The sequence below is a fragment of the Harpegnathos saltator genome, unplaced genomic scaffold, assembly GCF_003227715.2.
Source record: "Harpegnathos saltator strain DR-91 unplaced genomic scaffold, Hsal_v8.6 scaffold524, whole genome shotgun sequence".
Lineage (NCBI taxonomy): Eukaryota > Metazoa > Arthropoda > Insecta > Hymenoptera > Formicidae > Harpegnathos > Harpegnathos saltator.
This window is the reverse complement of record NW_020230343.1, coordinates 1-22469: the sequence shown is the minus strand read 5'-3', so window position 1 is coordinate 22469 and position 22469 is coordinate 1. Positions and strand designations below refer to the sequence as shown.

At 40.1% G+C, this 22469-nt stretch overlaps 1 protein-coding gene across 1 annotated transcript; it reads right to left on the bottom strand.

Moving 5' to 3' along the window:
* Positions 1 to 19952: 19952 nt before the first annotated feature.
* On the bottom strand, positions 19953 to 21697 carry LOC112589493 (uncharacterized). Its single transcript, XM_025303016.1, has 2 exons — positions 21497 to 21697; positions 19953 to 20123 (listed from the first exon to the last, which is right to left on the bottom strand). Exons 1-2 carry the CDS (start codon positions 21695 to 21697, stop codon positions 19953 to 19955), a joined length of 372 nt encoding a protein of 123 aa, XP_025158801.1.
* Between the last annotated feature and the right edge of the window lie 772 nt (positions 21698 to 22469).

The window sequence follows — 22469 nt, the reverse complement described above, 5'->3', positions numbered from 1 at the left end:
ATACTGATCTACCAAAGAGTGCAAGGACGCTTTTAAATACGCCAAGAAATAATATCGTTCAAGTATCGGCAGAAAATGGACATTTTTTTCATTACGGCTTAGAAAAAGCAATAATTGAGCAATTTATACGCATCAAAACCACAATAGAAAGTGAAGTTATTATGATAGATTTAAACATAGATGGACTGCCTATATCAAAAAGTAGTAAAGGTCAACTTTGGCCAATATTGGGCAAAATTTATGGTGATGTATTTACACCATTTGTAATTAGCGCTTATTACGGATACTCAAAACCACCTTCTGTAGATATACTTTTAAAACCTTTTTGCCAAGAGTATAATATTCTTCGAAACACAGGACTCATTATCGGCGAGAAAAGATATACTGTACAAATCAGATGTGTAATTTGTGATAGTCCCGCAAGAGCATTCGTAACTTGTACAAAATTATATAACGGATATTTTGGATGTGGAAAGTGTATGCAAGAAGGCACTTATTCCAATCATCACATGTTATTTTTGGAATTTACAGCATCTCTTCGAACTGATCAAAATTTTAACGATAGAACACAAGAAAATCATCATATTGGTGTATCTCCTTTCGAATCAATACAACTGCCTATGGTTTCACGGTTCCCTCTAGATTACATGTATTTAGTATGTCTAGGAGTTATAAAGAAACTGTTGGTATTATGCGTAAATGGATATAACACTTCAAGATTAAATGGACAAAAAATAACAGAGTTGTCGAAAATGCTAATTGCAATGTCGAAGTGGACACCGAAGGAGTTTGCTCGGAAACCACGTTCTCTAGATGAATTGACTCGTTGGAAAGTAACAGAATTGCGAGAATTTTTATTGTACCTTGGACCAGTCGTGTTACAAAATATTTTGCCTCTACATAATTTACTCCACTCCAATGCATTAAATTGTGCAATACGGATATTATGTCATCCGACGGATTGTTTCCGTAACAATCAATATAGCAGAGATCTATTGATTCAATTTGTAAAAATATGTAAAAAGTTGTATGGCGACGATGCTATTGCATTTACAATGTGCATAATTTAATTCATATTAATGAAGATGTACTCATGTATGGAGCATTGGATAATTTTTCTGCCTTTCCTTTCGAGAATTATATGTAATCAATAAAAAAAATGCTGAGAAAAGCAGATAAACCGTTACAACAGTTATACAAAAGAATTTCAGAAAATGCTAATAAAGCTTTTATAAATGATTGCGATAAATATAGTATACCTATTTTGAAAAAGAAATGTTTACAAGCTCTCCCAATGAATTGTACGAATGCCTATCGTATGATTCAGTTCAGAGACTTTACGTTGACGAATAAGAAACCCAACAACTGTTGTTATCTGAAAGACAAAACAATTCTTATTATTGAACATATTTGTTATAACGAAGAAGAAACAGCCGTTATTATAGGTAAAAAATTTTTGACGAAAAATTCTTTACCGTTCTAGCCTTGCGAATCACAACATATGGAGATATATGTGGTTAAAAATTTATCAGGCCTAATGATGTGGCCAATTACAAAAATAAAAAATAAAGCCGTTCAACTTCCGTTTAAAGATAAAATTTCATGGTGTTGTATGCCGTTAATACATTCCTCGTTAAAATAATAATACTGTTTATGTCATGTTGCGGTACAAGGATGATTAATTTTCAATCTAATTTAGAACTTTATATGGAATATATGTGTGTAAGTTGCAATTAAAATTTGAATTTTCTACTTAATAAAGGAATAACATAATCGATAATTAATACAATATTTCTATTGTCATAGTTATAATTAATTTTGAGATTACATCATAATGACTATGTACAATTTATCAATGTAAAATTTATCAATTTTTTCCATCTTCAATATTAAAAGTATTTCTTAATAAATAAATAAATAAAATAATTTCTTAATGAATAAATAAAGATAAATTAATATTTATATAATCTGTAAAATAGAAATAAAAATTTCTCATTATTAACGTCAATAACGATTTCGTTGTTCCAGAAAAAGACTTAACCTCCACTTTTCACTATGTAAGGTATGCCCAAGCCGTATTTTCGGCAGACGAGTGTTCGAAAGTTCAAAAGGAGGGAATCCGGGTCGAGGGGGAGGAGCTTAGGCGTTCCCACTACACTTCCCCACCAAAGTATTTTGTATGTTATTATACTTTTATTTCCTATAAAATTCTAAAAAATATCAATTTTTCATTTTTTTTCTCGAACGATTGGTAATTTCATTATAATATATATATATATATATATATATATACACACTCAAACGCAAAAAACCCGGTACACTAAAAATTTGGGAAAAAATTACAAAATTTCAAATGATCATAACTTGGTAAATAATGAAGATACAAATATGCGCAGAAATGCAAAATGAAGCTTGAAACGTCCTCTTTAAGAATATCTGAATGGAAATCATGCTCGGCCATTTTTTTCAAAATGGCGGATGATAAAGTGAGAGGATGCAAAATTGATAATCAAAGTTCCGTGTTTGCGATGGTGCATGGTGTGCATCAGGTATCGCAGCGTAATGGGACCAAATGCACATGAAAGTATAGTGTTATCTTTAAAATGCTACTTTACCGAACTCGATGTGATCATTTTTCACTGAGTTGTTCCAAATTTTGCTAAAAATGCGGTTTTCTTGTTAAATTTGCATAATTCAGTGAATAAGTATCGCATCAAGCTCTATAACGAAGTATTTTAAAGAAAACATTCTATACTTTTAGGTACTTTTCGTCCCATTGAGCTGCGACACTTACTTTGCTCCATGCGCCGTCGCACGCTCGAACCTTTTTTTAGCAACTTTTCATGTTCTCCTTTTTATCACCCGCCATTTTGAAAAAATATCGTTGCGCACAATTTCGATAGATCTTTCGAAAAGTACGGTTTCAAAGCTTTCAAACCGTTTTTGAAATTTGCTGCTAGGATATTTAGGTGTCGAGATATTCAATTTCGAATTTGCAACAAATGTCGATTCAGCGAGGCTTAAGGGGCTAAGAGGCTCTGCGGTTCGTTTGGCTCTTTCATAATTTCAATAGCTGTGTTCATGTTTCTCTATATAACAATTTACATAACCTGCACAATATATTCAATGATTTGCATTTATTATTTTGAAAGCCAGGGAAATGAAAGTAAAATTCAATTTAGGTTCTTCATTTTGCGTAATCGATATTACGTAATAAAGATGAATTGCGTTTTAAGATACCGCTGTCATTAGCTCAAATTATGGTTGTAAGTCTTCCCAATATAAACCGCATGAAGTTTTACTGGTAGGAAAAGTTCCATTGTATGTAGTGTGTGTGTGTGTATGTGTGTGTGTGGTGTTACAGCAGAGATAAGGACCCCGCAGTTCGTCACTCCTGCAGTAATTAACGACTCCAAACCCTCTCTGCTGTGTGTGTGGTGTGTGTGTACTAATAGTGGGTATGACTGCCTCGTGCGCGTATTACCTCATTCATACAATCAGGCATACTTCTTATTAGTCTTTTAATTCCATTCTGCGTAATTGTATTCCATTCGTTTTCGAGAATTATTCGCAGTTCTCGCAGTGACTGAGGAGCAGGTACGTGATTTCGTACTTTGCTGCCGAGGTTGTCCCATAAGTGTTCGATTGGATTTAAATCTGGACTATTTGCTGGCCAATCGAGTCGATTTATGCCAACTTCATCGAAGAAATCAAGCACTCTTCTCGCAGTGTGTGGTCGAACATTGTTTTATAAGACATAAACAAGAAGTTCTCTCCGATGAAGGGTGCGTACGGAACAACATACGGAATGAGTATGTCTTCCACGTATACATCTGCGTTCATATTATTGTCAAAAAAGTGCAGATCTGTATGAGCATTAGCTGAAATTCCTGCCCAAATCATTATAGAGCCTCCATTGTAGCTATGCCTCTCACTTACCGTACAGTCTGCAAATCGTTCTCCACCGCGACGATAAATTCGTTCTCGTCCATCTGGAGAATAGACACAAAAACGAGATTCATCGCTAAAGAGTACTTTGCTCCAGTCTGCGTAAGTCCAGTCTCTATGCTCAACTGCAAAATTGAGTCGAGCTACGCGATGGTGACATTTAAGCAAAGGTACAGCTGCTGGCCTGCGCGAAAGCAGAATTTGTTCCTTTAATCTTCTCCGAACGGTGTTAACGGATACATTAATGTTGCGGACATCCCTTAAACTGTTTCTAATTTGAACAGATGTTCGATGTCTGTCTCTTAACGAATTTGAAACAATAAATCGGTCATCATTGTGATTGGTACATCGAGGACGTCCCGAACCAGGCCTTCTATGGAAAGAATTGGTTTGTAAGTACCTGGCATAAGCACGTTGCACAGTTGACACTGACAAATCAAGTGCCTGAGCAACGTACCTTCGACTTCTGCCATCTTCAATTAAAGCAATAACTTGAGCAGCCTTTTCAGGATTTATCATCGCCATAATCGACGCAATAATTTCGATGCGAAACAATCAATTATGGTTTAAATTGATGAAGTTGCACGAAGCAACGCGCCTCGAAAGGAAAAGATCACGGAAAAAGAAAAGTCGCACGAGGCAGCGCTTATCGGAGTGAACACGTTCGGAAAAGGAAAATTGTTTGTCTTTGTTTATTGTCTTGGCACATACATTTAAGAAAAATCCAGTCAAGCCAGGCGTTAAAGCCCGGCGCACCGACAGAATTTCAGTCAAGCCAGAACGTAAGCCCGGCGTACTGACAAACTCGCGAAGTCCAGCGTACAAGAGATAGTGCCACTATCGGCGGTGGACCGTACGAAGGCCAAAAGCTGTACGAAGGCAATCTCTGATCGTCTCCGCGGGCACTCTTATATGCCCTGGGCAGCTCGAACTCGCGTGCGAGCCGAGGGGCTCGCGCGCGCGACAACCCAGATCGCCGCGTCGTGGCGGCTCCGTGGACTAGGAGCGCCAGGGAATTTCGACGTTCAGGTGGCGTTCAGCGACTCGGCATCCCGCGCACCGAGTCACCGCGAACTCAGGCGCGATCCTGAACAGCATATTCAAGCTGTGTACCATAATGGCCAATCGTACAGAGAAGGTAGAGAGCTAGGGACAGCTTCGCGAACTAAAGTGTATACCACAGTGATCATGCCTAACTGAAGGGTAAAGAATGATAATTTTTGATAAAAATTAAATTTCCAATTCGCAAAATTGTGTAAATTATTGTATAGAGAATAATGAACACAGCTATTGAAATTATGAAAGAGCCAAACGAACCGCAGAGCCTCTTAGCCCCTTAAGCCTCGCTGAATCGACATTTGTTGCAAATTCGAAATTGAATATCTCGACACCTAAATATCCTAGCAGCAAATTTCAAAAACGGTTTGAAAGCTTTGAAACCGTACTTTTCGAAAGATCTATCGAAATTGTGCGCAACGATATTTTTTCAAAATGGCGGGTGATAAAAAGGAGAACATGAAAAGTTGCTAAAAAAAGGTTCGAGCGTGCGACGGCGCATGGAGCAAAGTAAGTGTCGCAGCTCAATGGGACGAAAAGTACCTAAAAGTATAGAATGTTTTCTTTAAAATACTTCGTTATAGAGCTTGATGCGATACTTATTCACTGAATTATGCAAATTTAACAAGAAAACCGCATTTTTAGCAAAATTTGGAACAACTCAGTGAAAAATGATCACATCGAGTTCGGTAAAGTAGCATTTTAAAGATAACACTCTATACTTTCATGTGCATTTGGTCCCATTACGCTGCGATACCTGATGCACACCATGCACCATCGCAAACACGGAACTTTGATTATCAATTTTGCATCCTCTCACTTTATCATCCGCCATTTTGAAAAAAATGGCCGAGCATAATTGCCATTCAGATATTCTTAAAGAGGACGTTTCAAGCTTCATTTTGCATTTCTGCGCATATTTGTATCTTCATTATTTACCAAGTTATGATCATTTGAAATTTTGTAATTTTTTCCCAAATTTTTAGTGTACCGGGTTTTTTGCGTTTGAGTGTAGCATCGATACATTTCGCGACAGTTTCCAGATCATCGAAAGATGTCTTCTGCATTACAATATTCTCCGTGTATAGCTTACGCTTCTTCAACGGCGGCTGCTTCAGATATATAGAGTCCTCCGATGCCTTCTTCGCAGACCCGCTTTCGTCCACCATTTTCCCTCGCTGGCTCACCATTATAGCCCGTGCACCGTACGCTGAGGTAAAGCTGATAGCGATATTGTTGATGATGATAGAGGCTGGCATATTCTTATTCTCTCCGCACAAATAAGAATTTGCAGAGGGCATAATGTTTTTAAATTTCTCCCACGTATTCAAATCAAGGAGAATTCCTGAAGACGTGTTTCCCATCATCCTGATCGATGGCTCAAATGTTCCCACGTCGTACATGGTACGCAACCCAACTTGGATCCTCTTAGTGTCCGAATTGTTGAGTGCGTAAGTCGTGCATAGAAGCATGTTACGCTCGTTTCTCACTTCTGTAGAGATGCTGTTCGACGTCTTCTTAAGATCAGCGTTCATGTTAGCGGCGGACATTTTTCTTGCAAAAACTTGTAAATAACTTGTAAATAACGAGAACTAGCTATGCTGCGAGTAGAAGCAACGAAGCTCGAATGCTTCACCAGTCTCAGCACCGTATGCCTTTCCCCGTAGAGAATAGAAAAAGTAGTGGTGATGGTGATGCGCAGACGTAAAAGGTCTACAACTACTTATCCTTTTCAAAATGATATATACAAAAGATGTATCATTCACGTTTACTTAGGATGGGAGATAAGTTTCTGTATCGATAACATACAATTTCTGAAAGCGTTTCTCTAAGGATTAAATTTACTTCGTTTACTTTTACGAGCGTGAGGACAATTTTTCGAAAAAGGTCTATAGATACTTATCGCGTTCAAATAATATGTACAAAAGATATAGGTTTCATATTTACTTGGAATGGAGAGATAGACTACTATATCAATACAATTCTGTTTCTCAAAACATTTTTCAGGGAAATGAATGCACTTTGTTCCTTTTACGTATGTGAGGATTATTTTTCGAAAAAGTCCTATAATTGTTTATCTTGTTTAAAATATATACAAAAGTTGTATCGTTTTTATATTTTATATTTATATTTTATTATATTTTATTATATTTATATTTTTATATTTTCTTAGAATGTAGAGATAAACCTCTAACGATAGCACACAGTTTCTGAAAGCGCTTCTCCAGGGCAATTAGATATACCTTGTTATATTAGCTTATTGTTATGTTATATTAAATATACCACTACGCTCGTGGGAAAATTTTCCGTTAAGATTACACTAAAAGAAACGTTAGGGCTTTACTAAAAGGAGATTATTACCGATAATTTTTCCATCTTTACTTTTCGAAGATACGGTTTGGAGAAAATTTTAAAAGCAAGAAGATAGAAGATAGAGTAGAAGATAGGGTAGAGGAAAAGCTGACGAAGGCACCGTCTTTCGCCTTTTCGTTCACTTCCTCCGCAACAGTGGTCACATATTGTGGCACGTGCTTAAGTAATATCGAAGAAAGTATTGAGAAGATGTCGTCGCTCATTGAAACCGTTCGCGCATGTATTATCGTGACATCGACTATAAATCCCCTCATCAAACGCGATAGGTATTTGCGCGAACTCGTGGCTAATAACGATGAGCGTAATTATTTAACGTTTTATAGTTTCGCGGCCTCATGCAGTAGTACTCTGTTGGGAATGCTATTTGCATGTGGGCATTTTAAAAGTGATCAGCGGCTTTGTGAAATTGCTGTGGATATTGTGGAAGCTCGAAGATTGTTCGGAGAAAATGAACCGGACATCGGTAACCACATCCGTGACATGTTCCTTACTTCATCGTAAGTCTTTTATTATTCATTCCTAAAGTAACATAAGACATAATTTTATATTGTTGTGGGTTTTCCCATTAACTTTTATCTTTTCTCTCGTTCAGTCTTTCTCAATGTTTCTCTCGAAAACGAAGTGCGTCGAAAGAACTTTTCCCTGTACAGGCAGTCTCACCGCTCGCATTACGACATTCCAACAACGAAGAAGAAGTAGAAGAAACGTTAAGGAATGACGCTGCCCACACTTCATCAGTAGCCTCTAATTACACAACCTGTGAGGAAATGCATGATATTGAGGAAGCATCGGCTGAAGAAGCACAGCACAGCCGTCTCCTTGCCAAACCCTTCGACATACGTTTCTTGCTCCAAAACTATCACGTAGGTAGGGTGATATTGAACTCGTAATTCATTTCTACGCGCCATGCGTAAAATTTAAGAAAATTAAAAATTAAATGTTTACAGTGCAACAGGGTGGAGGGTACGAACAGTCAGATTTCCAGGGGGTAGACAAACACAACGAAAAAGAAGAGGAGGACGTTGTAGGAGAAGGAGGGGAACAATCAAACGCACTGGAAACTTCCCTAATTAGAGCTAATATTAGCGAGACCGACTATAAATTTATTCAAATTTATGGGGAAAGGATACGTAAATTTAGAAAATTTAATATTCTCGGTAGGGAAGTGTGTATCAAAATTAGGCCTCCCCCCGACGATAACGATATCGTGTTTTACCTCGAAAATACTTTCCGTGAAATCTATGCCTACGCGGTTAACTCGGCCGGCCTAAACGACTACGTCGGGTTATCGTTTGCTTCAGTAGACTTAACTCGGTAGACCTACAGCTTTATCGTTTCGTCCAGCACGAGACTTGAGCTATGGAGATATTTGGAATCTTGTGAACTCGCTAGTTCAAAGTGCTGGAGGTCACGATATACTGGAACATTTTACTGTTAATGTTTTCAATGTCGTGTTACCTTCGGGACAAGGCGCAAAAGCGAACAAATTAACGCATGAAGGGGTTGCGAAACGTTCGATCCTTATTATAAACAATATAGATAATCTATGTTTCCCGCGCTCGCTTGTAGTTGCAATGATTTATAGTGAACGCGGGAATATGCGCACTGGGGAGCTTCACGCAAAATGGAATGCTGTGAGAAAACAGAATTCTGTGATGCAGCGAGAGCTAGCACTCGAACTTACGCGGAAAGTTGGTGTTTCTATACCCGATGAAGGGTATAACATTCCAGAGTTCGAGCGTTTCCAACTCCATGTCGCCAAATACGATACAGCGATCACTGTTTATAACTTTAGCTCTTTTGTTCGTGGTGCGCCTCCGTTATACGATGGTAGCGGGGTGCTCGTCTCTCTAGGTCGCGCGGTTAGACATAAACTAAATGTTATGTATTACGAACGCAGTTGCCACTTTAATCCAATATTGAATTTAAGAGCTGCTAGTGGAAGCGGGGGTTATTGCGTTCATTGCAACCACGGATATAAACCCCCCTGAAAGGGGACATCGGTGTTCAAATGCATGTCTCCGCTGTTTCGCCGTTCCGTCGTGTGAAGAAACGGTTCAACTAATCCATTATAGCATGTGTCAACGGGCGTTTTACGGTACCGCATGCTTCGAATGACATCGCGCCCCAAAGTCATACAATGTCGAGACAATATCGAGCGTCTGTAGCATTCTTCGGATGTGCGACAAATGCGGTCGTTTGCAAAACTCAAGAAAAAAACAAATGTGGTATGATTTATTGTCGTATTTGTGTGTCGTCAAAACCACTGAACCACCTCTGTTTCATGCGCCCGCTTCGTCTCACTAACGGATTATCGAAAAATCCAACGCGAGCGGAAAATACTAGTGAAACTGATAGTGAAACTGAAATGGAGGATGAAAATAATAAGAACGTAGAAACGCGCGAACGGGAGAAAGGTCGCGTCGCATTTGTGTTTTATGATTTTAAAACACGACAGGATGATGTGATCGAAGGCAGCGAAAATGTTGAAACGCACGTGGTTATATTTTGTGCGCAGCAAATATGTGATTCCTGTATGAAGATAGACGACATGACGGTGTGTTGTCGTTGGTGTGGCGTACGTGAATTAATATTTCGCAATGATCCGGTGAAGCAATTTGTCGAGTTTGCTACGAGACCAACGAAGAATTTCAAACAGATCATTTGCATCGCGCATAACGCTAGTGCGTTCGATTCTCAATTTATTCTCCGCTACCTGGTCGAAAGTAACAACTACGTTGAGCCAAAACTTATTTTAAACGGTACGAAAATTATACTATTAACCGTTGGTCAAACTAAATTCATAGACAGCATTAATTATATGCCGATGCGATTGTCAATGTTGCCAAAAGCTTTCGGGTTGAAGGGTATTTCAGGCAAAGGATTATTCCCTCATTTGTTTAAAACCGTCGAAAATCAATATTACACCGGTCCATTACCTGATATTCGGTATTTCTCACCAGATACGATGGAACCGGATGAACGTGAAGAGTTTTTAGCCTGGCATGTAGAGATGGTTAGTAAAAACGTCGAGTTCGATTTCCAACGAGAGATAGTAGCCTATTGTCGCAACGACGTGGATATTCTTCGTCGAGCATGTCTCGCCTTTCGTAAAATTTTTTTGGAGCGGGGAAAAGTATGTCCCTTCGAAGAATGTACAACCATCGCTTCCACTTGTATGCGAGTTTTCCGGAAAAACTTTTTGCGTGAGAAAGAGATAGCCATCATTTCAGTGGGAGGTTACAAACATGCTAATAATCAATCGGATAAAGCTCTTCAATGGCTACTGTGGAAGGAACGCGAACTCGGGCGCGTTATAATTCATGCCAATAGAGGACGGGAGTAGTAAAGCAAGGGGGATTCTAACTCAAATTGATAATTAATTATGCAAAAGCAATTATTTATTAATTAATATTTTTTAATTACTACCCCTCCCCCCTAATTGATACCCCCTCTTAATTGATTCCCCTCTTAATTGATACCCCCTCTTAATTGATACCCCCTCTTTATTGATCCCCCCTGTTTATTGATCCCCCTCTTAATTGATCCCCCTTTTAATTGATACCCCCTCTTTATTGGAACCCTCCTGCTCCACCCCAGAATCTTTGATTCTACGAGCAAGATGGCGGCCGTGACGTCTCGAGAGAAAAACGCGTCGGGTGTAGGTAGACTCGAACCTGGGCCCCGCGGGTTGCTATCGGACGCTCGAACTTCCTAGACCATTGCTGCCTGTTGCTAGTAGACGTCTAGTGAAGGTTCTTACAGTATGTGTGTGATGACGTCACGCATACGTCAAAAGAAAAAACATGGCGGCGGTGTAGGCCAGACTCGAACCTGGGTCCCGCGGTTGCTATCGAGCGCTCGAACCTTCTAGACCACCGTCGCCTATTGCTAGTAGACGTCACGTTAGGGTAAAATGGCGACCGTGACGTCACGCATACATCAAAAGAACAAACATGGCGGCGGTGTAGGTAGGGTCGAACCTGGGTCCCGCGATTACTATTGAACCTGGGCCCCGCGATTATTATCGAAAGTCTATCAGACGTCTCTCGAACGTTTATCGGACGTCTCTCGAACGTCTATCGGACGTCTCTCGAACATCTATCGGACGTCTTTCGAACATCTCTCGAACGTCTATCGGACGTCTAATAATCATCATACCGCAAATAAAGAACTGTATTTTTATCAAACACAATTATCATATAAAATCCTAAGAGGTGAAAGGGGATAAGCGTGTTGGAAGAAACATCTGTACATTTGAAATAATGTTTTATTAAGCGTCGTACAATTCTCTCCAAGACCACCAATTGAAAATGTTTATTACGTTCTGTAAGGCACAATTTTTCATATGATTATTACATCGGAAAGTATTATTCAATTTTTGTAAAGAAGGCATGTCATCATAATCGATGTCCACGGTCCTAATGATCACGTTGCTTCTCACATTGTCATCCAGAAGATGTAACAACCATTCCCGCTTCTCATGCCCCTTTACATACACAAGTTGAGATGCGACATCTTCAAGCTCGCCATACATATCACCCACCATAGCGGTAGTAATCAAATGTTCAGCTCTGCAGTATTTGACGGTTCCATCTTCCCATCGTAATCCATGATGATTAGCCGTTAACCAGTAGGCTCTCGATTTGTCTGATGTTGTGAGCAGATGCCATGGCATCGTACTCGTGAAGATGTAGTGTGAAAGAATAGTTCCATTCTTCAGTATCGCTGCTTCTTTTACAATAAATCTCTTTCCAACCATTGTAGGTACCCTTGTAGATTCACAAAAGTCGGCACATCCATGGTGAAATATTCTTCGACACGTACGGGAGAGAAATGTTGTTTATAGCACTTTGTTGCATGTATTATTCTTTTCTGATGTTAGTTAAGCTTGCGCACCATGTTGGTTAGCGGGCTGTATTCAACTACACGATCATGCAGGATGAGACAATATGCGGTAGTATTCGCCGGTATATTCTCCTTACACTCAAATTCTATGCGCACATCCACAGTGGCACTCTTGACGGACTCATTTTGACCCGCGCAATCGATAACCACAAAAGGACCTAGCCGCAGAAAGTCGGTAGTTGTTAACCATGCCTCAGCATTGTCGCATCCATAATACGATTTACGAAAACATCTATACATATCGTAAAGTACGGCGTATTTATTTTTTGTAAAGTCCAAATTCATGTCGTCGTACGGATAACACTCTGAATTCAGATAGAGCTTCACGTTGATCAATTTGCAGTCATCGAAACGAGTTATATTTTCCGACATGACATTCTTCCGGCCAGTCTGCAGCGCAAAGATAACGTATCGAGGTTTCCCCAAGTTAGTAGCAGTTTTGACGGTCCACAAGTGTTTGGTCGTGCTTTGCAGTAGAGGAAATTCATACAGATCCCACGAGCGGAAACTCATACTCAGGTATCGTCCATCCTCCAAAGTTTTCAGCATGGAAAGTTTATTGATATCGTTCAAGATTACGTGAGGCATTCGCCATTGTATCTTGAATAGTTCAATCTTAAGATCCAGCATTGAAGATCCTAGTAGACTGTTGTTGTCGCTCCGTGATCGTAATAGAATCAATTCGTAACGCGCGTTAATCATTATACGTTTGTAGTCTTCACAGAATCCTAGCAAAACGTTGAGCGGTACACAAAAGTTGAAGTACCCGTCCGGCGAAATAGTGTCAGTTGTATCCCACGCGGCATTTTTCATGATGGCATTTTTGTCTGAAGATATCGATACATAGTTTTTGAGCGTTGAAGTTATTCCCACGTTTCTGTTACGATCAATCTCCACACCATCCAGTTCATAACGGATCTCATCAAACATGAATGCAACGCCATTATATCCCAACGTTACATTCGCACCATCGACTGCAACTTGTTTCGTCACCTTCACCTCGACATATAGATAACTCTCACATGGCAATATGTATAAATCCTGTTGCTGTATGGATATTCGTATCTCGTCGCTATGTCCAAACGTTGTGTTAGCGTATGGATTGTACGTATGTGTCTCAATCTTGACGATGCGCTCGTCAAAAACCGGTTCATTTCCAATGTTCAAAATGTTAATCATCTTTCTCAATCGTTTCGTACGATGAATCCCAGAGATTTCAAAAATTCAACGTTCAACGCGCTGAGTTTCTTTCGAACGAGGGATTTGTACTGTTAATCGTGTGTCTCGTAAAAGGTATATTTCCCGCTTGTTTCACCTGTTCCACTTGATTCACCACAAGCATTTCATAGATCGCGTTTATTATCGTCGCCGTCGTACATGCAATCTAATAGTAATCTCTTCTCCTCGAAAATCGAGCGATTGTCCTTCTTGATCAACTACACGCACCGTTAAATCTGTAATGCTCTGTGCGATGATTGGAAGATAAATGACATGTGTCGGTGTTTCCGATATCTTATATCCTGGTGGCACTTTAGGCGAGAATTCATGTATCGTATGTACACGCATACTGTTACTGTACGCACCACTGACAGCGCTGCATTCTATACGAATGATATTCACGTTGAAAATCTTAATCGGTGCGTCCGATTCGTACCATCGATGCGGTTCTAATATACGACTCAATGAGAATCCCAAAAGCGAGCCAATGTTGTTTGGTTTGCTAAAATTTATTCTATAAGCACATTTCATTTCACTCCTCATCGTATTATTATTGGCACGAATTATTATAGGATATTCATTCTCGTCATCTCTATATGGATTATTTTTGGAATGCACTGCTTTTGGAGAATGTGAAATTGCACGTTTCAGATATTCGTATATGGCGCGCAATTCGTACGATCTTTCAGGAATCGTAATTTCTTCATCGTTTGCACCATAGTAAAATTTATTATTCGACGAATTTACGTTTGGTATCGTATTGTATGCTTCGAAATCCGTTAAACCGAGCTCATAATCACCATCGCTCAAATCTATAGCGGGAAAGTAGCTCACCGTAAGGGTGTTACTGTTGCCAGTCAACGTAAGCGTTAGCGACATGTTTGCAAACTGCCGAACGAATACTGACTGTTAGTGGAATGTCATCATCATCATTTAAATTGATCCTCTACCGTTTGGAGAAACTGCAAGCACAATTGTCCGCAAATGCTCTGATTGTAATGTTGATATGATGTGCGATTGTACAAAATTTTCACTACATCTCTCTCAAGGTATCGAATCAATTCCTTGGGCGGTCGAAGATTACCAAAACTGTCAAAATATACTGCGCGATTTCTTCTTTTCGCATACGCCACCCAGTGAGTACCTGGTCCCTCTGTGTTGTCTAAATTTACAATACCTCTCGTTGACGTACTCCATCTATTGGTAAAGCGTCACGCATGAAAACACCTCGAAAGAAAGATATACGCATACGCCTCGCCAGTCTTTCCAACTGTACATTAGTCATTGCACCCGTGGGTAATTTTAGCGTTTTTTTGACGTTTTTTTTTCTGCAGCGCCTTTCCCGCGCTTGTACGGAGCAAGATAGATTCCGCGACCTTTCGTAGCGCGACCTTCCATTGCGCGATGATGACGTTTTAATTCTTCCAGCTGGCGTTGCGCGGCTTTGCCATCATTCACCGTTTTTGCGACACCCGCCGCTCCACCGACTAGTCAACCGAGAACTCCCAGTAATGGTAGAACTGGTAAAATACCACCCCGTTTTGCTACTGGAAGTGTTCGTTTTCGGATTTCTTTTTTGGACGACTTCTTTTTCTTCGTGCCCATGCTCATGCCGATTTTCGTTTTGGCTTTCATAGCAGCCCAAACGACTGCAGCAGCAGCTTTCTCGCCTAGAATTGATTCTTTCGAAGTTATGCGTTTCCGCGCTTTCGCAGAGAATCTCATCCGCCGCTTGCCGATCGGTGAGATTGTTGCTACGTGAATAGGCTATATCGTGCTCACGACACGCCGCGTCCAATGAATTAATGCCTTGGTCACCTCTGGCCAATCGTTTTATCAAGCGAGTTCTAGGACCACAAAATTGATATCCGGGAATGTGTAGTTCGATAGGAAGCGCATTTATCGCGCGATTCAATAGATCACTGCCGACTTTGACTTTTGTTGACGACATTCACTACAGTCCCTGATCAGCGGTGCTGGACCGTCGATATGGGTTTGCTGCCACGAACGATTGTAATGTTCCAAACATCGACGATACTGCTGAGCCTCTGGATCGACTCTTAAATATTCCGGGAGTCTATCCTGCAAATCGTCAATATACTTTGCAAATTCGCGTAATAGAACAATCTTCGGTATATATTTCAGTTGTTCGGAAGTTAGCTCTCGAATATCATGGGTATCTGTCAACAGGAGGAACATTTTCTAAACTGAGTGTTTCCAAGATTGACGCGCTTATATATAGTTAAATCAGCGTCACATTTAAATTATTTTGCGACTCACGGGGAAACATGCGGTTCGTGAAGCAACCAACATCGATATGCGTGACAAATTTCGCAATAGAACGGAATCAATGCTTGAGCAAGAGGCGCGCAGGCATGGAAACATGCTTCCGAACAACATACGCGGCATCATATGCGGTCCCTCGAATTGCGGCAAGACAAACATTCTCATCAGCTTGTTAGAAAGTCCGCACGGTCTACGTTTCGAGAACTTGTACGTGTACTCGAAATCGTTGCAACAACCTAAATATCGCTACTTGGAAAATCTGCTGAAATCGATAGATGAAATTGGATACTTTACATTCTCCAATAACAGCGATGTGATTCCAACGACCGAAGCGCCTAAAAATTCCATTTTTATCTTTGATGACGTTGCATGTGACAAACAAGATACGTTAAAAGAATACTTTGCAATGGGTCGTCATTCGAGCGTTGACTGTTTCTATCTCTGTCAGACGTACGCAAAAATACCCAAGCATCTTATACGGGACAATGCAAATCTTCTGATTCTCTTTAAACAGGATGGTACCAACTTGAAACATGTGTACAACGATCATGTGAACACTGACATGTCATATGAGGATTTCAGTACATTGTGTTGCAAATGTTGGGAGGATAAATATAGTTTCACAGTGATTGATAAGAATAGCTCAATGACCGACGGACGATACAGAAAAGGATTTAACGACTTTGCTGTGCTGTGAGATATACAATCGTCATTTTAATCTCAACATGGTAACATCTTCAACGTCCACGAGACAAATATATCAATGATGAATAGTAGCGTGAAAATCATGGATCGTGAAAAGGTAGCGGAAGAGATTGCGAAAACGAGCGAGTCGATCCGCAAGAAGTATCGCGCTTTGAAAACCGGTAGAATGGTGGAAAATGCTGCATTGGAGAGACACTTTAAACCTATTATTGAACCTCTCAAGCAAATCGCGGGAAGCAGCGCTAATGTGGAAAGTAACGTTGATGTTAAAACTGAGCCACTATCAATGAGTACAAGCGAAGAAACAAAGAGTGTAATATTAAAACCCGAAAAAAAGATAAAGCGTAAGGCAAAACTTTCACCAGTCGCATTGACTACACCGAAACGGAAACTATTAAACGATCCTCTGATAGTTCCTACATCGATGGAAGCTCTACAACATGAGGAACTACATGGAATGTCGCATGAACCTTCACCGATCGACAATCTACTCACTGATGATGATGATGATGATGAGAATGTTTCTGAAATCCCCGATAAACCGGTAGTGACATCCGTTAGACGTCAGTTGCGAACGTACAAAGGACAACAAATTTTACATGATCATTTTGGTCCGTTGGGTCAAAAATATTAGGTGTAGTAAAAAGAAATCCATTATTTTTGCATGAAATTGAAGGCTTTAATTACCATAGTTAGAATGATCCGATTTAGGTCAAATATGCGCCGTTTTGTTCGATAACTTGTTGCCATTTTGAAGGTAATTTCATTATGCCTCTCTCATAGAAGCCCTCGTCCCTATTGGCAAAAAATTGAGACAGTCGATTTTCACAAGCCCCTCTTGAAGCGAATTTTTCACCAGTAAAATTGTTCGCCATGGACAGGAACAGATGGTAATCACTTGGTGCCAGGTCCGGACTATAAGGTGGATGCATAAGAACCTCCCAACCAAGCTCCCGGAGCTTCTGGCGAGTCACTATCGATGTGTGTGGCCTGGCATTGTCCTGATGGAACACAATTCCTCTCCTATTGGCCAAAGCTGGCCGCTTCTGGACGGTTGCTTCCTTCAGACGGTCCAATTGTTGACAGTACAGTTTCGAGTTAAGAGTTTTGCCGTAGGGGAGCAGCTCATAGTAGATAATTCCCTGCCAATCCCACCAAACACACAGCAAAACCTTCCTGGCCGTCAATCCTGGCTTGGCCACCGTTTTCGCCGTCTCATCGCGATTCGACCACGACCGTTTTCGCTTGACGTTGTCGTAAGTGATCTACTTTTCATCACCAGTGACCAACCGCTTCAGAAATGGGTCGATTTTGTTGCGATTCAGCAGCGATTCGCAGATGGAAATTCGGTCCATGAGGTTCTTTTTTGTTAACTCGTGTGGCACCCATACATCGAGCTTCTTTTTGTATCCAGCCTTATTCAAATGGTTCCAAACGGTTTTTTGTGCAATCTTTAGCTCTTGGGCAATCGAAACAGTGCTTACGTGACGTTCGGACTCGACAATGTCCATGATTTTATCGATATTTTCGACAATTGGCCTTCCAGTACGTGATGCATCTTTGACATCGAAATTACCGGAACGGAATCGATGAAACCAAAATTGTGCGTGATTGGCTATTACAGTATCAGGACCATAAACACTATTCACATTTTCAGCTGCCTGGCTTGTGTTTTCGCCTTTATCGAAGAAAAACTGTAAAATATAGCGTATTTTCTCTTTGCTAGTATCCATCTTTGAAGCGCGCTCAAACAAAACTGAGTCAACTAATCACAAAACTGTCAGAAAAGTTTTTTTAGTACGAAATCTCATCTTTCTAACGCCATCTAGTAGAACCCGATTGGACTTATACAACGCGAGATACAGATAACTAAAGCCATCTATTGGAAAAATAATGGATTTCTTTTTACTACACCTGATATATGGGAGCTGTGCTAAGCAGTGGAAAAGATAACACTATAGATTATGTTTACGGCGTACGTCTTAGTAACGATGGAGTGATGCTCGGTGATAAACGTATCGATGTGGGCAGAGACGATAATATAATCATAGGCGAAACAGGATACATTGGAACACTCGGTCTTTACGAGCTAATATTCAAAAGAATCCCCGACGATTCTGTGTACACCGAAGCTGATATGCAAAAATACAAAAATATACTATTGGCAACAAATACTCACAGACGCGGGTACCTCCCGCAAAATCCTATACTCGGTAACAAGGGACATAAATATAAACATATAATCGCACCCCTAGTATCAGATGCGTCGAGCAATAAAGTAGGAGGAAAAGGTTTATATGCAGCGCAAGCTATGATGACCTTAAATGACAACAATATCGATTACGTGCATTGGGATGATCCCAACGAGCTGGTGGATCGTCTGCGATTGCTTGACGCTTCGCGCCAAGCTGGCAGCAATTCGCACGAGCACGAAATTTTATCGATTATCGAAGAACTCCGTGAAGCTGGTCTCATTATAAATTAAGCAGCGTGGCATTGACACAAGTCAGTCAGTCGGTACAACTTGTTCCGAAATGTCGATGAATAAGTTTGGAGTGTCGCGAGAAAACAATGGTGCGAAATCTGATCGAGCGCATCAATGGAATGAACATGTTGAAAATTACATACATGAAAATGCCCTTTGTTTAAACGCGGCCAAAGTTTTTGATGCAAAATTGCGCAAGATAAAACATGTAACGCAGCCTGAAGCCAACAGTGACGTTGCAACCAAACAATACGTGGAAGAATGTGTTGCAGGTATGAGAAATCATTTGAATGATGTTGCAACCAAACGATACGTACATGAAAATGCCCTTTGTCTAACCGCTGATGGCAAAGGTTTTGACGCAACAAGACACGCGATACATCATGTAACGCGGCCGAGAGTCTTCAATGATGTTGCGCACAAAAATTATGTGGATGAGAGTATAAAGTCTGTAAAACTTCTGCTGCATGAGAGTAACGTTGAGAAGAAGCAGTATATAAATGAGAATATAAATTCTGTAAAGCTTCTACTGCATGAGAGTAACGTTGAGACGAAGCAGTATATATTGAGAATAGATGAGATGTTAAAAAATTGAAGGATTGGCTGGAAGACTACCAGAAGAAAAACATACTGAGCATAAATAGCATTCATGAGAACACAGAACGAATTTTAGACTGGACAGATTCAGAGATAAAGAAATCGTCGAAAATATAAAAGTAGAATATTGCAATTGAATCGACATATAGTATCGACATAAGCAAGAGACGGATTATCACGAGCTGCAATGGTGAAGCAATCGTCAAAATTTAACAAAAAGAAGAAAAGTTCAGAGAAGCAACTCATCGGTACTATTTCAGCTATTTCTGCCGGTGTAAAGTGACAAAGCTTCACGCATGATGGAAAAACGACTCGGCGAGTAACGGGGAAAAATAATGAGAAGAAACATTCCGAAAAAGAACAATTAGTGAAAGAATTACACGCTCCAGCGAGACGAAATTTTCCTCGCAGACGCGTCATAGTGCGTGGATACGATGATCTTTGGCAGGCCGATGTGGTGGAAATGCGTCCTTACTTGCAATTCAATGGAGGCCACTACATACTCACCATTATCGATGTACTGAGCAAGCACGCATGGGCCGTGCCGTTAAAGAGCAAAAGCGGAAAGGAGATAGCCGAGGCATTCGCAAAGATAATTCGAACGGATGGAAGATGTCCGAAGAACTTGCAAACTGATCAGGGAAAGGAGTTTTACAATACAGAGTTGCAGAGACATGTGAAGAAACACGGTGACAATCATTATTCGACTCATTCAGTAATGAAGGCATCTATTGTGGAGCGATTCAACCGCACGTTAAAGAACAACATATGGAAAATGTTTACGTTCAACGGAACTTACAAATGGATCGACTCGTTACCGCGCCTCATCGTTGAATACAACACGCGAAAACATCGAACTATCGGCATGCGTTCTATCGATGTGACTCCTACGATTGCTAATAAGCTCTTAAACATAGTCTATAGTAACGTAAAGATTGCAGCGCCTGCGAAATTCAAAGTGGGTGATCTGGTACGCGTCAGCAAATTCAAAACTATCTTTGAAAAAGGCTATACACCGAATTGGACAACTGAAGTGTTTAAAATCGTCAAAGTGCAGACAACTAATCCTGCAACTTACCTACTTGCAGACTCGCGCGGGAAACCTATCGCCGGGGGTTTCTACGAATACGAACTACATTGTGTCACCAATCCAGATGTATATTTAGTAGAAAAGGTATTGCGCAGGCAAGACGACAAAGTATATGTAAAATGGTTGGGATTCGACAATTCGCATAATTCATGGATACAAAAGGATAATGTATTGTAAAAAAATAAATACAGTTTTATTAGAACATTTGATGACATATTTAATTGTAAAATAGAATAAAAACAAATAAACGTTATAATAGTATACTATAATGTCCCATGGTAATGTATTTATCGAATCAGACATAATAAATCGCTTATCATCGTATGGACTGAGAGCAGTTTTCGTTTCGAATACCGTGTATACCTCATGCAACTTGGATCTTATGTACGATTGACGCCGACTCGTTTCAATTTCCTCTCTCAAACAATGCGTGTAATCGTCAAAATTGATCGTTCGTGCTATAATATTCCTCTTAACATCCTTCGCCCTTTTAGTATCCTTTTTACCTTCTACTTTCAGCGCATACATTTTTGCTCTGAGCCCGACGAATTCTGTCATTATAGCTCCGTTATTTTCGTCTTTCATAAGCCCTGGAACTTTTTTGTTCTTAAGCGGTATACCGTATATGTTATTTTGAGGATAATCGCTCGTATCAAACCTAGCAATGTCACGTTTCATTAACTCATATACATCGTCGGACATTACATGGTAAATTAACTATCTGTGTCCGTATACAGTACTTTACATTTCTCACGATATAGAGGTGACATGTACTCATGGTGAAATTCATACAAGCAGGTCTTAGATATGTCGAGAATACACATACCCACATAGATCGGCTTGTTGAACTTCACTTCGAGTTTTCGCAATTCAACTGCAATCAAATTTTCTGAAAAGATGCTCCTGCTATGAAAATTGGGCATTGCGACCATTGCCTCTGCACCGTATCGTCCATCCCATTTTGTCAAAAGTTTTACATCGACATGATTGCGAACATTTTCCATTGTTTTGCCGAATACCGCGTTGTTCATAATTTGTATAAATTTTTCTCAAAATCGTTTGTTGCATGCGTTCGAAACTGCGTATTTAATTCTATGTAGTTGCGTAGCCATGAAGTTTTGCGAATTGGAGTATGCGATGAATCTTTTCGATACGAAGACCATGGCGTATGCACTGCTGCAGATTACGATAATGAATAACATAACACTGCTTATTATATAAAGTCGCAAGGAGTTTTTCTTGCCGTTTGTTCGGGGCTTCGTTCGCGTCGGACAGAACGGTAGATCACGTGTGCATCATGCAAGTGTTGGAGATACTCCAAATCAACCTCGAGAATATAACCTGTGAGCGAATAGCGGGATTGATGATACATCAAAATTCGACGTATCATCAACCCACTTAAATTCAGCGTATGGTAACGGTTGACACATTGCCCAGCCATACAAATTATTTATATCAAAGTACATGAGGTATGAGGATGGCTTCGATGGATCGTAAGATTGCATGTATTGGTTATTGGCTTTTGCGTATCTACCGGAACACTGACTCAGACCGCCACGTATACCGCGTTCGATAAACATTACCATATCAATATCTGTGAGTAATTCAAAATTAATTTTTGTATGTTTTAACATCGCGTCCCACGTGAAACCTGGCAATGTGTAATAATGCGCGGGATCTAGACCGTAACTTTTGATACAACTATCGCGGAAATTTTCGAAAATATCAGCCAATAAAAAACATCAGTCTTCAGGTACAAATCGCTATATTCGCCTAAGGTTTGAATAGAAAACCGTTCCCATA